The sequence below is a fragment of the Penicillium malachiteum genome, assembly GCF_028827825.1.
Source record: "Penicillium malachiteum strain IBT 17515 chromosome Unknown utg000004l:1.0-4883003.0:1.0-4884900.0, whole genome shotgun sequence".
In the NCBI taxonomy this organism is placed as follows: Eukaryota; Fungi; Ascomycota; class Eurotiomycetes; order Eurotiales; family Aspergillaceae; genus Penicillium; species Penicillium malachiteum.
This window is the reverse complement of record NW_026643097.1, coordinates 2,372,906-2,386,936: the sequence shown is the minus strand read 5'-3', so window position 1 is coordinate 2,386,936 and position 14,031 is coordinate 2,372,906. Positions and strand designations below refer to the sequence as shown.

At 45.4% G+C, this 14,031-nt stretch overlaps 4 protein-coding genes across 4 annotated transcripts; 3 read left to right on the top strand and 1 right to left on the bottom strand.

Moving 5' to 3' along the window:
- Positions 1-1,937: 1,937 nt before the first annotated feature.
- On the top strand, positions 1,938-4,087 carry mirC (siderochrome-iron transporter MirC; the record flags this gene model as incomplete). Its single annotated transcript, XM_057092440.1, has 5 exons — positions 1,938-2,164; positions 2,226-2,356; positions 2,458-3,195; positions 3,264-3,925; positions 3,998-4,087. The coding sequence occupies 5 exons, from the start codon at positions 1,938-1,940 to the stop codon at positions 4,085-4,087; spliced, it is 1,848 nt and encodes a 615-aa protein (XP_056943614.1).
- Positions 4,088-6,311: 2,224 nt separating this feature from the next.
- On the top strand, positions 6,312-7,331 carry cdc42 (Rho family GTPase CDC42; the record flags this gene model as incomplete). Its single annotated transcript, XM_057092439.1, has 4 exons — positions 6,312-6,331; positions 6,397-6,516; positions 6,698-7,076; positions 7,269-7,331. 4 exons carry the CDS (start codon positions 6,312-6,314, stop codon positions 7,329-7,331), a joined length of 582 nt encoding a protein of 193 aa, XP_056943613.1.
- Positions 7,332-8,508: 1,177 nt separating this feature from the next.
- Positions 8,509-9,838, bottom strand: N7483_009011 (agmatinase; the record flags this gene model as incomplete). The annotated part of the gene is made up of 3 exons (XM_057092438.1): positions 8,509-8,805; positions 8,861-9,649; positions 9,707-9,838. The coding sequence occupies 3 exons, from the start codon at positions 9,836-9,838 to the stop codon at positions 8,509-8,511; spliced, it is 1,218 nt and encodes a 405-aa protein (XP_056943612.1).
- A 266-nt stretch (positions 9,839-10,104) lies between these two features.
- Positions 10,105-12,153, top strand: N7483_009010 (putative beta-ketoacyl synthase (Cem1); the record flags this gene model as incomplete). Its single annotated transcript, XM_057092437.1, has 8 exons — positions 10,105-10,156; positions 10,552-10,718; positions 10,825-10,932; positions 10,987-11,058; positions 11,109-11,195; positions 11,245-11,511; positions 11,564-11,932; positions 11,992-12,153. The coding sequence occupies 8 exons, from the start codon at positions 10,105-10,107 to the stop codon at positions 12,151-12,153; spliced, it is 1,284 nt and encodes a 427-aa protein (XP_056943611.1).
- Between the last annotated feature and the right edge of the window lie 1,878 nt (positions 12,154-14,031).

Sequence of the window (14,031 nt, the reverse complement as noted above, 5' to 3'; positions counted from 1 at the left end):
TGAAGACCCGCCAGTTGACCTTGCTGCTCTTCACTATGCATGTGCCCGCAGGTGCCCAGGTGTGTTTGCTGCCTATGTTTTAAGCAAGCCAGTGCACAATTATTTGCTGCAAACCGGGAAGATCATGCAACTTGAAATAGCTCATTTAAAGTTGATAGGCTTCATATTGCACCTACTATAGCCCACCCACAAATGTGGCCCACGCCCCCTGTGGCGGTGATGTTATCAAGGGCGATCATAACCCGTACTAATGTAGTACATGTACAGCCCTGAGGCTGATCACCCGCATTGTAGTGGAGATCATTTGATCACCCAATTCGGAAGCTCTTACATTGAGACTCTTACTTTTGAGATGTCATTCAAGCCTCATTATGCGGTGAGACTCTGTATCCACTGTATTACAATTCGGGTAGAGATATTGGGCATCATAGTGTAAGTTTGATTTATTCACAATTTTTTCATAGAAGGTGGGATCCAATAATGTTTCTTAGATTACTCCTTTGTCCCACTATTATTAACCACGTGCCTCTTAAGCCTTCAAATGATGTTTTTATGCGGAAAAGTCACACGATTGTTGAACACTGCAGTGGAATTCTGCAGGGTGATATTTGATATGTTATATTTCTTCTAGAACATCTAGAAGTAGCAATTGATGCTAATATATTGATTATCTTTCTGCAGAAGTGAGTCAAAAGTCGGATTTCGGGCCATCAGGGCCATCATATGGGCTGCATTTAATAGCCCCACTAACACCTAATGACCAGGGATACACAGCCAAGCGGTTCCTTCCGACGAACCAACTGTCTTCCAATCATCTTATCATATCTGATTTCAGCCATTTTCCTGACAATTGCGTGTCCTGTTATTGCTCTGTGACACATCCCGATTATCCGCATGTGTGTTGACTCCATAATGGAAAGAGAAATGACTCCCCCGCTTTGACTCCTGGTGCCTGACATCTTGCCACAACTCCACTTTTGCTTTTTTTCCTTCATTGAAAGTTCCCTGTTTCGATGATTTTTCTCCGTTCTGTTCGGAGTAACTTGATTCTGACTCGATCAGCCTGCATAATCCGATCGTCAACTTGACTCAATACGTCCAGGTGCATAATCTGCCGGAATGCTGGGGCGCGCTGAACTTGGACCGCGCCTCTCATCTTCCTCACCTGAGCTAACACTCCATCGGCTTGCATAAGTGCGACCGGCGATCGTGGCTACGTTTCATCATTCGCGGTGTCATCCCGCTGTCGATATTTCGAGTCCTTGCCGGACACTTGCCCCTTACAGCTGATTTCTTACAGCTGTGTGCTTTGTCCTCTTTCTTTTTTTTTTCTGCACACAAAGCTGAAGAGGAATCAAAGATCCCAAATTAAAAAAAGAGGGAGAGACGGATCTATCCTTCGCACAGACTTCTCCGTTGCCTGATTCTGTCAAGTGGGTTCGGATACACTTAGTCTTCTCTATGGGGACTCAGGATATAATCGACTACCGCGCTTGCCTACAATTCCCTTACGCCGAAGCTATCTAAGGCCCCATCTTTGATTTGATTTGAATTTTTCATTTCATTTTTATTTCATTTCCCCCCCATTTTTGTTTGATTATCTTTCCCGTCTTGTTCAATATCCCCCTGAACGTCCCGCTGATTTGTTACTATCTCGTGTTTGCTTCTGTTCCACCTTGACAGTGGACCTGACTGGCTCAGGTCGCCCCCAAATCCGTGCCCAAGCGGTTTAGTCAACGGATTACTATCCCCTTTTATATGATACGCTAGAGTCGCATGCCTATGGTGCATGAACTTTCTTTTAAATGGTCGTGCTGGCGATTATTTGATTCTTATCGAGATCGCTTCTGTGTATAAGCCCTGTCGCATTTTTGAGATCTTTTTGAGATTATATGGACTCTTCGAAAGTTGTCTGCATTATTGTTTAATAGGTGGTCATGCCACTACTCGACGCGCGCGACGGTCCTGCCTACGGTACTATATGGCAGGAGGACAACCAGACCAATATGCAGGAGCCTGAACGGGATCAGTTACTGGATGGTTATGACACGGAGGAGGATCGGAGCGATGTCTCGACTATGGGAGAAGCGCAGGAGGGAGTGCGGAAAATTGAGGCGATCAATATGACTTGGACTTCCCGATCTTTGATGATCGCCTACGTCAGGTTCGTTCCATGTGTGGCTTGCAGCAAAGCCCCTTTTAACCCCCGCTGACTTGGCACAAAGTATATTCCTCATGGCATTTTGTACCTCTTTGGAGGGCCAGACTGTGATGTCCCTGTCGGCTTATGCCACCAGTGCATTTAGCAAGCATTCGTTGATTTCCACTGTTCTCGTGGTGCAGAATGTAGTAAATGGTAAGTTTATATTAATACTCTTTTTCTAGTTGGGTATTCATTTCGAATATTTTCAACTTCGGATGAATATGATATCTAGATTAGTGCTAACTGACTACTAGCTGTAATCAAACCGCCCATGGCAAAGGTTGCCGATGTCTTCGGTCGCTTCGAGGCTTTTTGTCTCAGCATTCTCATCTATATTCTGGGTTATGTACAGATGGCCGCATCGACCAATGTGCAAACATACGCATCTGCGCAGATCTTCTACTCCGCTGGATCCACGGGTTTACAGATCCTGCAGCAGGTATTCATTGCTGATAGCAGTGACCTTTTGAATCGTGCTTTTCTGGCACTTTTGCCGGAATTTCCATTCCTAGTCACCGTATGGCTCGGACCAACGATCGCAGATGCTGTGCTGCGGAATACCTCATGGCGATGGGGATATGGTATGTGGGCCATCATCTTGCCCGCTGCCTTCCTGCCGCTCGCCCTTTCACTGCTACTGAACCAGCGAAAAGCTCAGCGACTGAATTTGATCAAGCCTTCTAAGGTGAGACGTCGACGAAGCGTCTTCAGTGTCATTCGACGAACCTGGTATGACCTAGATGTCGGTGGCTTGACGCTGCTATCTATTGCAGTGACTTGCCTATTGGTCCCTCTCACTCTGGCAGCCAACTCGAAGAACGGATGGAAGACACCGAGCATTATCATCATGATGGCAATTGGTCTTATCTGCTTGATTCTCACTCCCTTATATGAATCTTCGAAGAAACTGGCTCCCAAGCCACTTCTTTCTCTGCATCTTCTCAAACAGCGAACTGCCCTTGCCGGCTGTGCATTAGCATTTTGGTACTTCAGTAAGTTTATATGTGGTCTCTTCTCTGCTTTACGCAGCCAGGTCATTAACCGAGACTAACCTTTACAGTGGCATTCTATTTCTCCGTTCAACCATACCTATACTCCTACCTCCAGGTGGTTCAGAACTACGATGTGGCCACCGCTGGCCGTGTCACTCAAACCTTCGCCTTTACCTCCACGATTGCTGCGTTCACCGTTTCTATTCTCATCAAATATACCCGCCGATATCGCATCTTCGTTACCATCGGCTGCGTCATCTACATGACTGGTTTGGCATTGATGCTCATGTATCGTCAAGAAGGCGCTTCTCATTTCCAAGTCCTAGGCACCCAGATCTTAGTTGGTTGCGGCGGTGGCTTACTGAACGTGCCCGTACAGCTCGGTGTGCAAGCATCTGCAAGCCACCAAGAAGTCGCCGCAGCTACTGCCATGTTCCTCACCTCGATGGAGATGGGTGGTGCTGTCGGTGCCGCCATTTCCGGTGCTATCTGGACTTCTCTCATCCCGAAGAAGTTACAGCAGTACCTACCCGAGGAAACCAAATCCCATGCGGAAGAGATCTTCGGCAAATTGACTACAGCGCTGGAATACCCCATGGGATCCCCGACTCGAATCGCCATCAACCGTGCTTACCAAGAAACCATGAACCGCCTTCTCACATTCGCCGTTATCGTGACTCTGCCTCTGATCCCGCTTAGTCTTATTATGGTGGACTACAAGCTCGATAAGGTGAGAACTCCAGCAAATAATGACAGTGTATCTGAATCTAAAGATAAGAGAGACTGACTTGTTACCTTGAAGATGAGTGCTAGCAGCCAAGATGACGGTTCTTCGACTCCACCCTCTGTGGACGCTGAGACTGAAGACGATCAGCGCCACAAACGAACCTAGACAACGACTCGTGTGCATCCTCATGATACATGTACACCAAGTTACGATTGTACGACCTGTTTTTGATTCTCATTTTGTTTTTTTTTTCTGAAGTTTATGTTGTGATCTTCTTGGACATTGTTCCACTGCATGAACATACCAGCAAGCCGGCGTTTGGTTAATGATTATTCTATGCGGATTCCCTATATTATGGATTTATATATGGACATGAGCCGGTCGGCTCGATTGCATTCGGCGTGGTTGATTTGAAATCTTACATTGTAGACGCATCTATCCGAATGAACTGATGATCAATTCAGACTGATCTGTTGTTCAAGATTTTCTGATCAAAGTTTTCAAGACGTAATCCGTACTACCAGCACCTAGCGATGTGCATTTCTCTATACATGGGTAGTTCTGCTGCTACTAGTAGGTAGAGGGCACTGGCACTGGACTCAGTCATGAATTTGTGTTCATCGGACAGCCAGCTCATATTTCAATCCCCATGACTCGGACCATTAAATCCCTCGTCTCAGGGTGAACTACGTGTCCAGCGCAAACAAGACTAGCCAACTCAATCATATACTTAGAAGTACCCAAGTGTTCAAGTACCAGTACTAATGTACTATTACTCAGTACTAACTACTGCTATTAGTGGTATAGTACTTTGACAGCAAATATGCAGTAGTACCCAGATCAAATCAACCCAAGACCAATTCCAAACACAAACACAAACATCAGCTCAACGCATTTAAGCTCTAATAGATTGCCATGCATGTACCTGCATACGCTGCATGCACGCCTAGGAGCTTACGAGTGTTTCACTGATAAGTCCATAACTTCTAGAGTTACTAGTACTTACTACTTGGAGTACTCCAGTGTTACTAGTACTTAGAATGTAATTAGAATATACTATTCAGTGATAAGTCCAACGGTCTCTGTATTCATGGCCCCACCGTCACCTCTCAACTTGAAGTTCGGCGTGGGGGTTCTCTGGGTCGGCCCGTGCCAAGACGAAGCTTGGGCTGATTTGACTCTTATGGACATCTGGAGGAGTTGACTTAAGATCTGAAATTGAGAATACTAGTCTAGGTTAAGTACCTAGATGGTAATTCCGAGTCTGTAGATATTCAATTTGAGATTGAATCATCTTATTGCTAGTTAGTGGTTCAAAATGAAGTTCTAAGGTTGAGATGAGATGAGATTAAGCTCAAATGTTCAGATAATTCAATATTCTAGTTACTCCTTTATCTTAATTATAGTTGATAGTAACTTGAAGGAATAGAATATTATAAATTACCCCCGAGGTCCAGATATCCGATCTAAGCATTAGCTCCCCCTTAATTATCAAAGCCGAGCTCAGGAGATGAAGGTATAATCCACAGGGAGCGGTGTGGGCGGAATCGAGATTAGCGTGTCTGAAGTGCTGGCCCCATTCCATTCAGAGACAGAAATCCGTTTTTTTTGGGACGTGGCTTTTATGGCTTGTTTAGAGGTGGATTCAAATGTTAAGAGGGTTATATCGTAACAGAAAAGGGGTCAGGATATAGGCACGTGTACTAGTAAAGTAGTTTACTGTACATGTCTCTTTATTTCTAGGGTTATGAATGTGAACATTTAAGATCATATGTGCAAAGTACATTTAAAGTACATAATTAGAGTGGATATGACAGGTTCAATGTCAATGTTAAAATACTAAGTGTTGATAGTAAACACTTAAGTGCTGGTAGAGGTATGCTTAGGAGAAATACTCCTTCATAAATTGGTGCTTTTACTGGTACTTAGTATATTAAGTATAGAATAATTTCTCTTTCTTCTATATAATTAAATACTATAAATATTCTTTCACTACTATTCTTGTCTCTCTTATCTTCTCTATATAATAATCATGATTCATCTTAGCTTCATCCCCAACTCTTAACCGACGAGGGACTCTTGGCATCACTTCGACTCTTTAACAATTATACTATCAATGGATAACCACCTTTATAATTTAATAGATCTATGAAGATCTATTGAATCATCTGAAATAATATAAAGAAAATTTCTCAACTTATTTTATCCTGGTTCACTCAAAGAGAAACCTGGTACCCGGCCGCGTACACGAGACTAACTTGTCTAGACTCCATCACTCTGCGGGTGTGCCCCATTCAATCCAGACCACAGCTTCCCTCTTCCTCCCTTTTCCCACCTTCTCTCTCTCCCATTTTCCCCATTTCTTCTTCCATTATCCATCTGGCTCAATATGGTTGTCGCTACCATCAAGTATGTCTCCTCTAACCCGATATCCCCCTATCTTGTCTACTCTCCCCTAACCCCGATTCTTTTAGGTGTGTCGTGGTGGGGGACGGTGCAGTCGGTAAGACCTGTCTGCTCATCTCCTACACAACCAACAAGTTCCCGTCGGAATATGTTCCTACTGTCTTTGATAACTACGCTGTGACGGTAATGTGAGTGCCTTATCTACTCCCTTTGCAAGGAATCATCAGGAAACCACGAGGAGAATGAGGAAAGAGGGGGAGAAAACGCTGTAACCGCCAGCGATCACACTCCTCCCAAAGATCATCTCAGAACCACATCGGAAAGAAATATACTGAGATAAGCGCATTTCTGACATTTTCATTCTTATAGGATCGGTGATGAACCTTACACTTTGGGTCTCTTTGATACCGCCGGTCAGGAAGATTACGATCGTCTCCGCCCGTTGTCCTACCCCCAGACCGATGTTTTCCTGGTCTGCTTCTCCGTGACATCCCCCGCCTCATTCGAGAACGTCCGTGAAAAATGGTTCCCTGAAGTTCACCACCACTGCCCTGGTGTTCCCTGCCTGATCGTCGGTACCCAAACTGATTTGCGAGATGATGCGAACGTGCGCGAGAAGCTTGCCCGTCAGAAGATGCAGCCTATCCGTAAAGAGGATGGCGATCGCATGGCTAAGGAGCTCGGTGCAGTAAAGTACGTCGAGTGTTCTGCTCTGACACAGTACAAGCTGAAGGATGTCTTCGATGAGGTAAGATTTACGATCGTGCTTTGTGATTTCTGCGATTCCTTTTTTTTTTTTCCTTTCCTGTGCCTCCCTACTGTGGTGGTGCGGTGCGGTGCGGTGGCCGATTATTTCCCCTTCTGTGCTTTCTTTCTTTCCCCCCTTTTCTGTCACTCTCAGCCTTATCCTGGTGTCGCTCACCGCTAATCCCTATTATAGGCCATCGTCGCTGCTCTCGAGCCTGCCCCTAAGAAGAAGTCTCGGGGCTGTCGCCTGCTGTAAGCAGATCCTCCGACAACGGCTGCTTACAGGGTGGTTTTTACATGACTCAGGTCGCCTACCTGGTTCACGCCAGGACAAAAAAAAACCACAGATACGATGGAATGAAATTGTTTTGTTTTTTCATTTGAAGAAGGCTGGTTGGAGGGAAATTCGGAATTTGGGATATTTACTGCGAAATCGGGTCTATGACACTATGAGCTACTGAAATGACTATCAAATGGGTTTGATAGTCCGTTTCTGCTCAAGGTTGATGGGGTCTGTTTTGCGCTGATATCCTGACCTTTCTCTTCTTCTGGCCTTCTCGTCCTTTGTTGCTTTCCTAACCCCTTTACCCCCAACTTCCTTTATTCTGTTTGACTTCGCCTGCGTCCATCTGTCGCATCCCTTCGACTCCGATCCGCGGTATCTCGATTCCACCTGGGCTTTCTCTCTCCCTTCTCCTTCTTCCTGTCCTTTCACGACCTCCAACGATGAGTTTCGATCTTCCCTCCTATTCTCCTCCCCTCGTGTGACCTCGATCCCCGATTCCACTCTACTTGATCCCATACTTCAACTTTTGTTCATCGTCTCTCTTGGCGTTGGTCGTCAGGGCGTCGTGTATCTCTTTTTTTCTTGGCGGGTCGAGAATATTTATCTTACCTCTTACCCTCAAACTTTTCAATTCTCCATGCCTCGGCCTTGCACTTCGGAAATATGAATTTGAGCTTGCTTGCACCTTTTCTTCTGCTTTGTAAACCCGGATTTACCGCATGCGTTTCTTTTGCCCCTCTGTGACCGTGTTCTCCGATTTTCCATCTCGATTTTTTTTTCTCGTTAAGACATGAACATCTCTGCTGTCGGCTGTTGATCTTATGATTTGTGTGTGTGCCCTGCTTCTGAAATGCGCCAGACCACATCCTGAATATTAGAATCTTGCAGAGAGTGCGAATTCAATTGACAAGTTCTATGTGCTCTGGTTCGATTGTAGGAAGACTGTTGCTTTCTAGATCGGCGTTGATATCCCCTTCAGTCCAGGTGCGACATACTCCTATCAGTGGGAGATACAGCGGACTACATGGTAAATATTGAATATAATAACTTGAAATCCAGTGTGTATGGGCATTTCATTCATTCTTCGTCTACATACTACATTCATGTTCTCGTATAATCTATACACTTAATCTCTCCCATGACTCATTTAGAGCTCATCCTTGTCAACAGTCTCCGAGTCAGACTCAGACTCAGTTTCCACGGCTTCAACATCCTCGGCACCAACCTCATCCATGCGTCCATACCAACCACCAAGCTCCTCATCAACACCAGACTTGACCATGCTGGTAATGATCTCAAAGGCAACCTGGGCAGCAGCAAGAGCGGTAGTCTCACCCTTGTTATCATACGCAGGCGAAACCTCCACAATATCAGCACCAACCAGGTTCAACTTCTCCAATCCACGCAGAATGCGAATAAACTCGCGAGTAGTCCAACCACCAGGCTCGGGGGGTACCAGTACCCGGAGCAGTAGAAGGATCCAGGACATCAATATCAACCGACAAGTAAACCGGCTGCTCAGGATCAAGACCAATGCGCTGCATAATAACATCGACAACACCCATAGGACCAAGCTCATCAATATCATCCGCATGGATACGAATAAAGCCCTGCTCAGGACCAGGGTTCGTATAATCGCCATCATTAACACCAGTCAAGCGAGTACGAAGTCCCGCATGGGCTGAGGTAGAGTTACAAATCAAACCCTCCCGACTAGCCTTGTGGAAGAAGCTTCCATGGTTGAACTGCGTCTGCTCAGACTGCCAGTACGCACTATAGCGTACAGGATTCCAGGTATCAAGATGCGCATCAAAATGCAACACCGTAATAGGCTTCTGGTAAATCTGATACAATGCTCTCAAAGCCGGAAGCGCAACACTATGATCTCCACCAAGTGTGACAAGCTTAGGATGTCCAGTCCCAATACCCTGACCACCCTTCGGCGCAGCATTCACCACCTTCCGTGATCCGAGCTCTAGGAAAGCCTCGTACATCTGACGCTCGGCGAGCCCGTTATCAAATGGTGTAATTGGGATATCACCACAATCTGTGATCTTCGCCCAAGATTGGTATGGATTGATTCCCGCACGGGTATTATAGCTTGTTCCTGCCATTTGACGTGCGCTCGCAGCACGGATAGCGCGAGGACCAAATCTTGCACCGGGTCGGTAACTAACGGCTGTGTCGAATGGAGCGCCGATTACGGCGATGTCGTAGTTTTCTTGGGGTTCGATAAGACATTTAACTGGGCGGAGATGAGCGAAACTGGCAATACCAGAGAAGGACCACTAGGCAATTGGTTAATTTGGGAGAATTATTTAATTTGTGCATTGGGAAGGGTTTACCTCTTGATCCCACTTCTTGAGTAATTCCTCTCGCTCATGCTCGGGTACTACTTCGGTTTCACCATGATGAGCACAAGAGACGGCGGAACCCGCTAGAGCGAGAACGCTTAAGAGGGATTTCCAAGTATGCATAATGAATGAAACTGGATTAGAAAAAGAGAGAATAAGAAGAAAGAAAAGAAAAGAAGAAGAAAAAGAGCGAATATATAGAAGTACAATCTCCGCTGAACTTCCTAATGCAGAGAGCTTTATCTAAGCTGGAGAATGAAAACCAAAGTCCCCGCTATTCTCCGCCCAATTATCATCCGTGGATCGCGCGTTCGTGCAGACTTTCCCTTCTTGGAACATCCACCTCTTCAAGTTCCTATTCTCTCCATCTTTTTGTTTTACTAAATGCCATGCGTCGGGTTGTTGTAACAGGTTTGGGTGCTGTTACGCCATTAGGTGTTGGTGAGTCCCTTTCATATCCCTCAGTCTGGAACGTGAATGAACATATACATCAATGTGAACTCGTCGTGCTTGGAGGATCCCGACTATACAAGCTACATCTCTGTCCCCAAGTCTGGACTTCACCGCCTCCGTGAATCCCTTGGATCGCGAATATTCTCTGCCCCGGAGTTGGAGTCGCGATCCCGTCGAAATCACGGCTCCACTTGCTCAAAGGGGAAGGTCTTGACAACCAATGAGGGTTCATATCTTGGCTCTGCGGACTGAAGACCGCATACTTGGCAGTACTGTGGTAGTATTGTGAACAGAGTGACTTGATCTGTTATGTTCTATTCTGTTCTGTTCGGCGTCGATTGGAGTGGGGTAGTTATATGGATGAGCTAATAGTATATGGATAGGCATTCGGCGATCTTGGAAGCGTCTACTAGATGGACAATGTGGTGTCGTGAATGTAAATCATCGCGACAAGCGCTTTGCTGAACAGCCATGTCAGATTGCGGCTGTTGTGCCACAAGGTTCTAAAAATGATGGTGGTTGGATGGCGTCAGAGTGGTTGAGTCGCAGTGTGAGTTATCTTTTTCTCTACTCTGATTCTCAAATGGGTGATGCTGTAGAAATTTTATAGCAAACCTGAGATCCTTCCCAGGAGATTTTTTACTGATACCTTGCAGGATGAGCGCAAGATAGCCCTGTTTGCTCAGTATGCCATGGCTGCAACTGAGGAGGCCCTAGAAGATGCAGGTTGGAAGCCAACGGAGTTCGAGCAGAGAGAAGTTACAGTGAGTTCCCAAAATACGAAAATTCTCGGTTATCATTTGTACTAACTTGCAAAGGGAGTTTGTCTTGGTTCTGGAATTGGCAACTTTGAGGAGATCTACAACACTGCTATTGCCTACGAGAACGGAGTAAGTGACACTGGAAAGCAAAATTAGACTATCAATCTAACTGTTTTTAGGGATACAAGAAAGTAAATCCTCTTTTTGTGCCCAAGTTGCTCATCAATCTTGGGGCTGGTCACATTTCCATGAAACATGGGTTTATGGTGATTATATCAATCAACACCTGGCTTGAGCTTTGCTAATTAGTTTCAGGGCCCGAATCATGCAGCTACAACAGCGTGTACCACTGGAGCTCATTCCATTGGCGATGCAGCAAGGTTTATTGCCTGCGGTGACGCCGACGTGATGGTTGCTGGAGGAGCCGAGTCCTGCATCCACCCTCTTGCCATCGGAGGCTTTGCGCGAGCAAGGAGTTTAGCTACTGACTTCAATGACAACCCCGAGAAAGCATCACGGCCATTTGATGCAGACCGAAAAGGATTTGTTGTCGGAGAGGGAGCTGCCGTCCTCATCCTAGAGGTATGTATTTGCTTCTAACTCAATACCGTCTCATACTAACATCAATATTCAGGAATTGGAACATGCCCGTGCTAGAGGCGCGCATATCTACGCCGAGCTTAGAGGATATGGCTGCTCCAGTGATGCCCATCATATGACAGCACCAAAAGAAAACGGCGAAGGTGCATACATGGCTATGAAAAAAGCTCTTAAACAAGCTCAGCTTCCTCCTTCCGCAGTCGATTATGTCAACGCACACGCAACATCTACAGTTGTTGGGGATGCCGCCGAGAATGCAGCCATCAAGACTCTTCTTCTCGGTGCGGAGGGCAAGCAAAAGCCCAAGGACGTCAATGTCAGTAGTACCAAGGGCGCGGTTGGTCATCTCCTTGGCGGCGCCGGCGCCGTGGAAGCAGTCTTTAGTGTCCTCGCCATTCAAGACGTAAGTTCAATGCTTTTGTTCTCTATCCACACGGAAAAGCTGATGCTAACTATTCTTAGAACATCATACCACCTACTATCAATTTAGATCGTCTTGCTGATGGGTTTGACTGCAACTACGCGGCAAAACACGCGCAGCCGAGGCAGATTGATGTGGTTTTGACGAACAGTTTTGGCTTTGGAGGAACAAACAGCAGTCTTTGCTTTGCAAGATATGCGTAAAAGTCCTGAAAGAGTGTATGTGTAAAATAATGTAATGTAAAACTTCTACTACCTGCCTAGGGCTTTCTATTATCTCTCTGGGCATCCGTGCGAGATGATCTCTGTAGTATGGTCTTACTTCAAGTTCTCACACATGATGTTCATTTGATAGATTGTTCTTCATTAAGTCGAAAATAGACTGATCATAACCGAAAAAGGAAAATGAAAACAAAACCAACGCCGAGCCGCGTCCCGTCATGTCATTTAGCTTGAACGTTTGTGATGCTTATTTCTCAAATAGGCCCCCGGGCCGTGATAAAGTTCCAGTGCTTCCTCAAAAATCCGCTTTATCTCATCGTGCTGCTTCATCTCTCGCTGTTTCCACTCATCTGGATCTATTTTGCTTAGATCCGCATGGAAAGGTACATCATGCCAGCCTCCTAAAAACAATAACCACTGGCAGTCATCTGTTATGTCAACATGTTTTCTACTATAGGGATACAGGAATTCAGGTTTGATTTGATATTCGAGCCCTTTGCTGTATAACAGGCCAACATAATCATGTAATGGCTGCTCTAATCCAGGCATTATTTTATCAAAATCCCAGTCAAGCCTCGCTCGGTCAAAGAGTCGCCTCCAACGGAGGAAATTTGAAATTCTGGTCCAGAAAAATTTGCCGGTGGGATCGGGTGCGGAGACATCAGGATGGCCAATCCATTTGGAATACAGTTTAGACTGGGTCTTTAGCACTTGGTATTGACGATGAGAATCTTTATCGGAAAGCTAGAGGGGAGTCAAAGTTAGCAGCTGGCATTTCAAGAATAAACAGGAGACGAACTTCATGACGTATTACTTTCCAACCTGACGGTCGTGCAGACCGAAGTTTTGATTTTGAATGGCTTGGAAATTTTGGAACAAAATCAACACCTTGCTTTCCCTCTCGATGGGCATCATTAGTCTGCTCAACAATATCTTGCTTATTTTGCTCGGGATGGGCTTGTTTGGTCGTAGCTGGTGTTCTTCACGTCGCTTGGTCGAATGTTTGTGTTGTCGAGTGTTTTTAGGCCTGGTAGGCCTAATAGGCCGGCCTAGTTCCTGTATCTCGTTCATTATGACAGTTTTAAATTATTTGGCGCGAAGATTTGTAAAAATGAATAATCATGAAAGAAAGAACAAAAAGTGTTCAGGGTACCTGAGACCCCAGAGGTTCGAAAGTTGTTTACGGGGTAACTAACGTAATTCCCGGTCGATCTGGACACCCGGCCGTCCTGGACACCAAGAACACCATAGTAAATGCGATATTTTACAACTTGATTTTTCAACACCCAAGGCTTAGTATTAGGTCTTAGTTTGTCGTAGCACTTAGTATAACCATCTCATTATATTTATTTGATCAACAAGAGTTTCAAGTCATCTCAATGTAGAGATATATATCAGTGTCACTAGACTAGAGTTTCTTTTTGGTTATGCAAGTAAGTAATAACTTCTTGCTTATTTTTAGTCCAGCTATTTCATTTATAATGTCAAGAGACGTTATAATATTAGGAATTGAATAAACACGGCATCTCGTTGTTGATGTATTGCGACTGAAGAAATTACATTTAGTATGCTGTTTTGGGGTGTCCAGATCGACCGGGAATTACGTTAACGTATTCCGTAAGCGAGCCGCACACCTACCAAATTTCCGGCCGCGAAACACAACTCGCGATCTTCAACCAGCAACCATGCCACCAAAGCACGCTGTCTTGGCCGAAAAATCAGATAGCCGAGAAGGAAAGCTTTTACTTGCTATACAAGCTATGAAAAATGACAAAGATTTAACGCTCAGACGTGCTGCGCGCCTATATGACGTCGCTGTATCTACACTACGCGACCGCTGTAACGGCGCGACACCCCGAT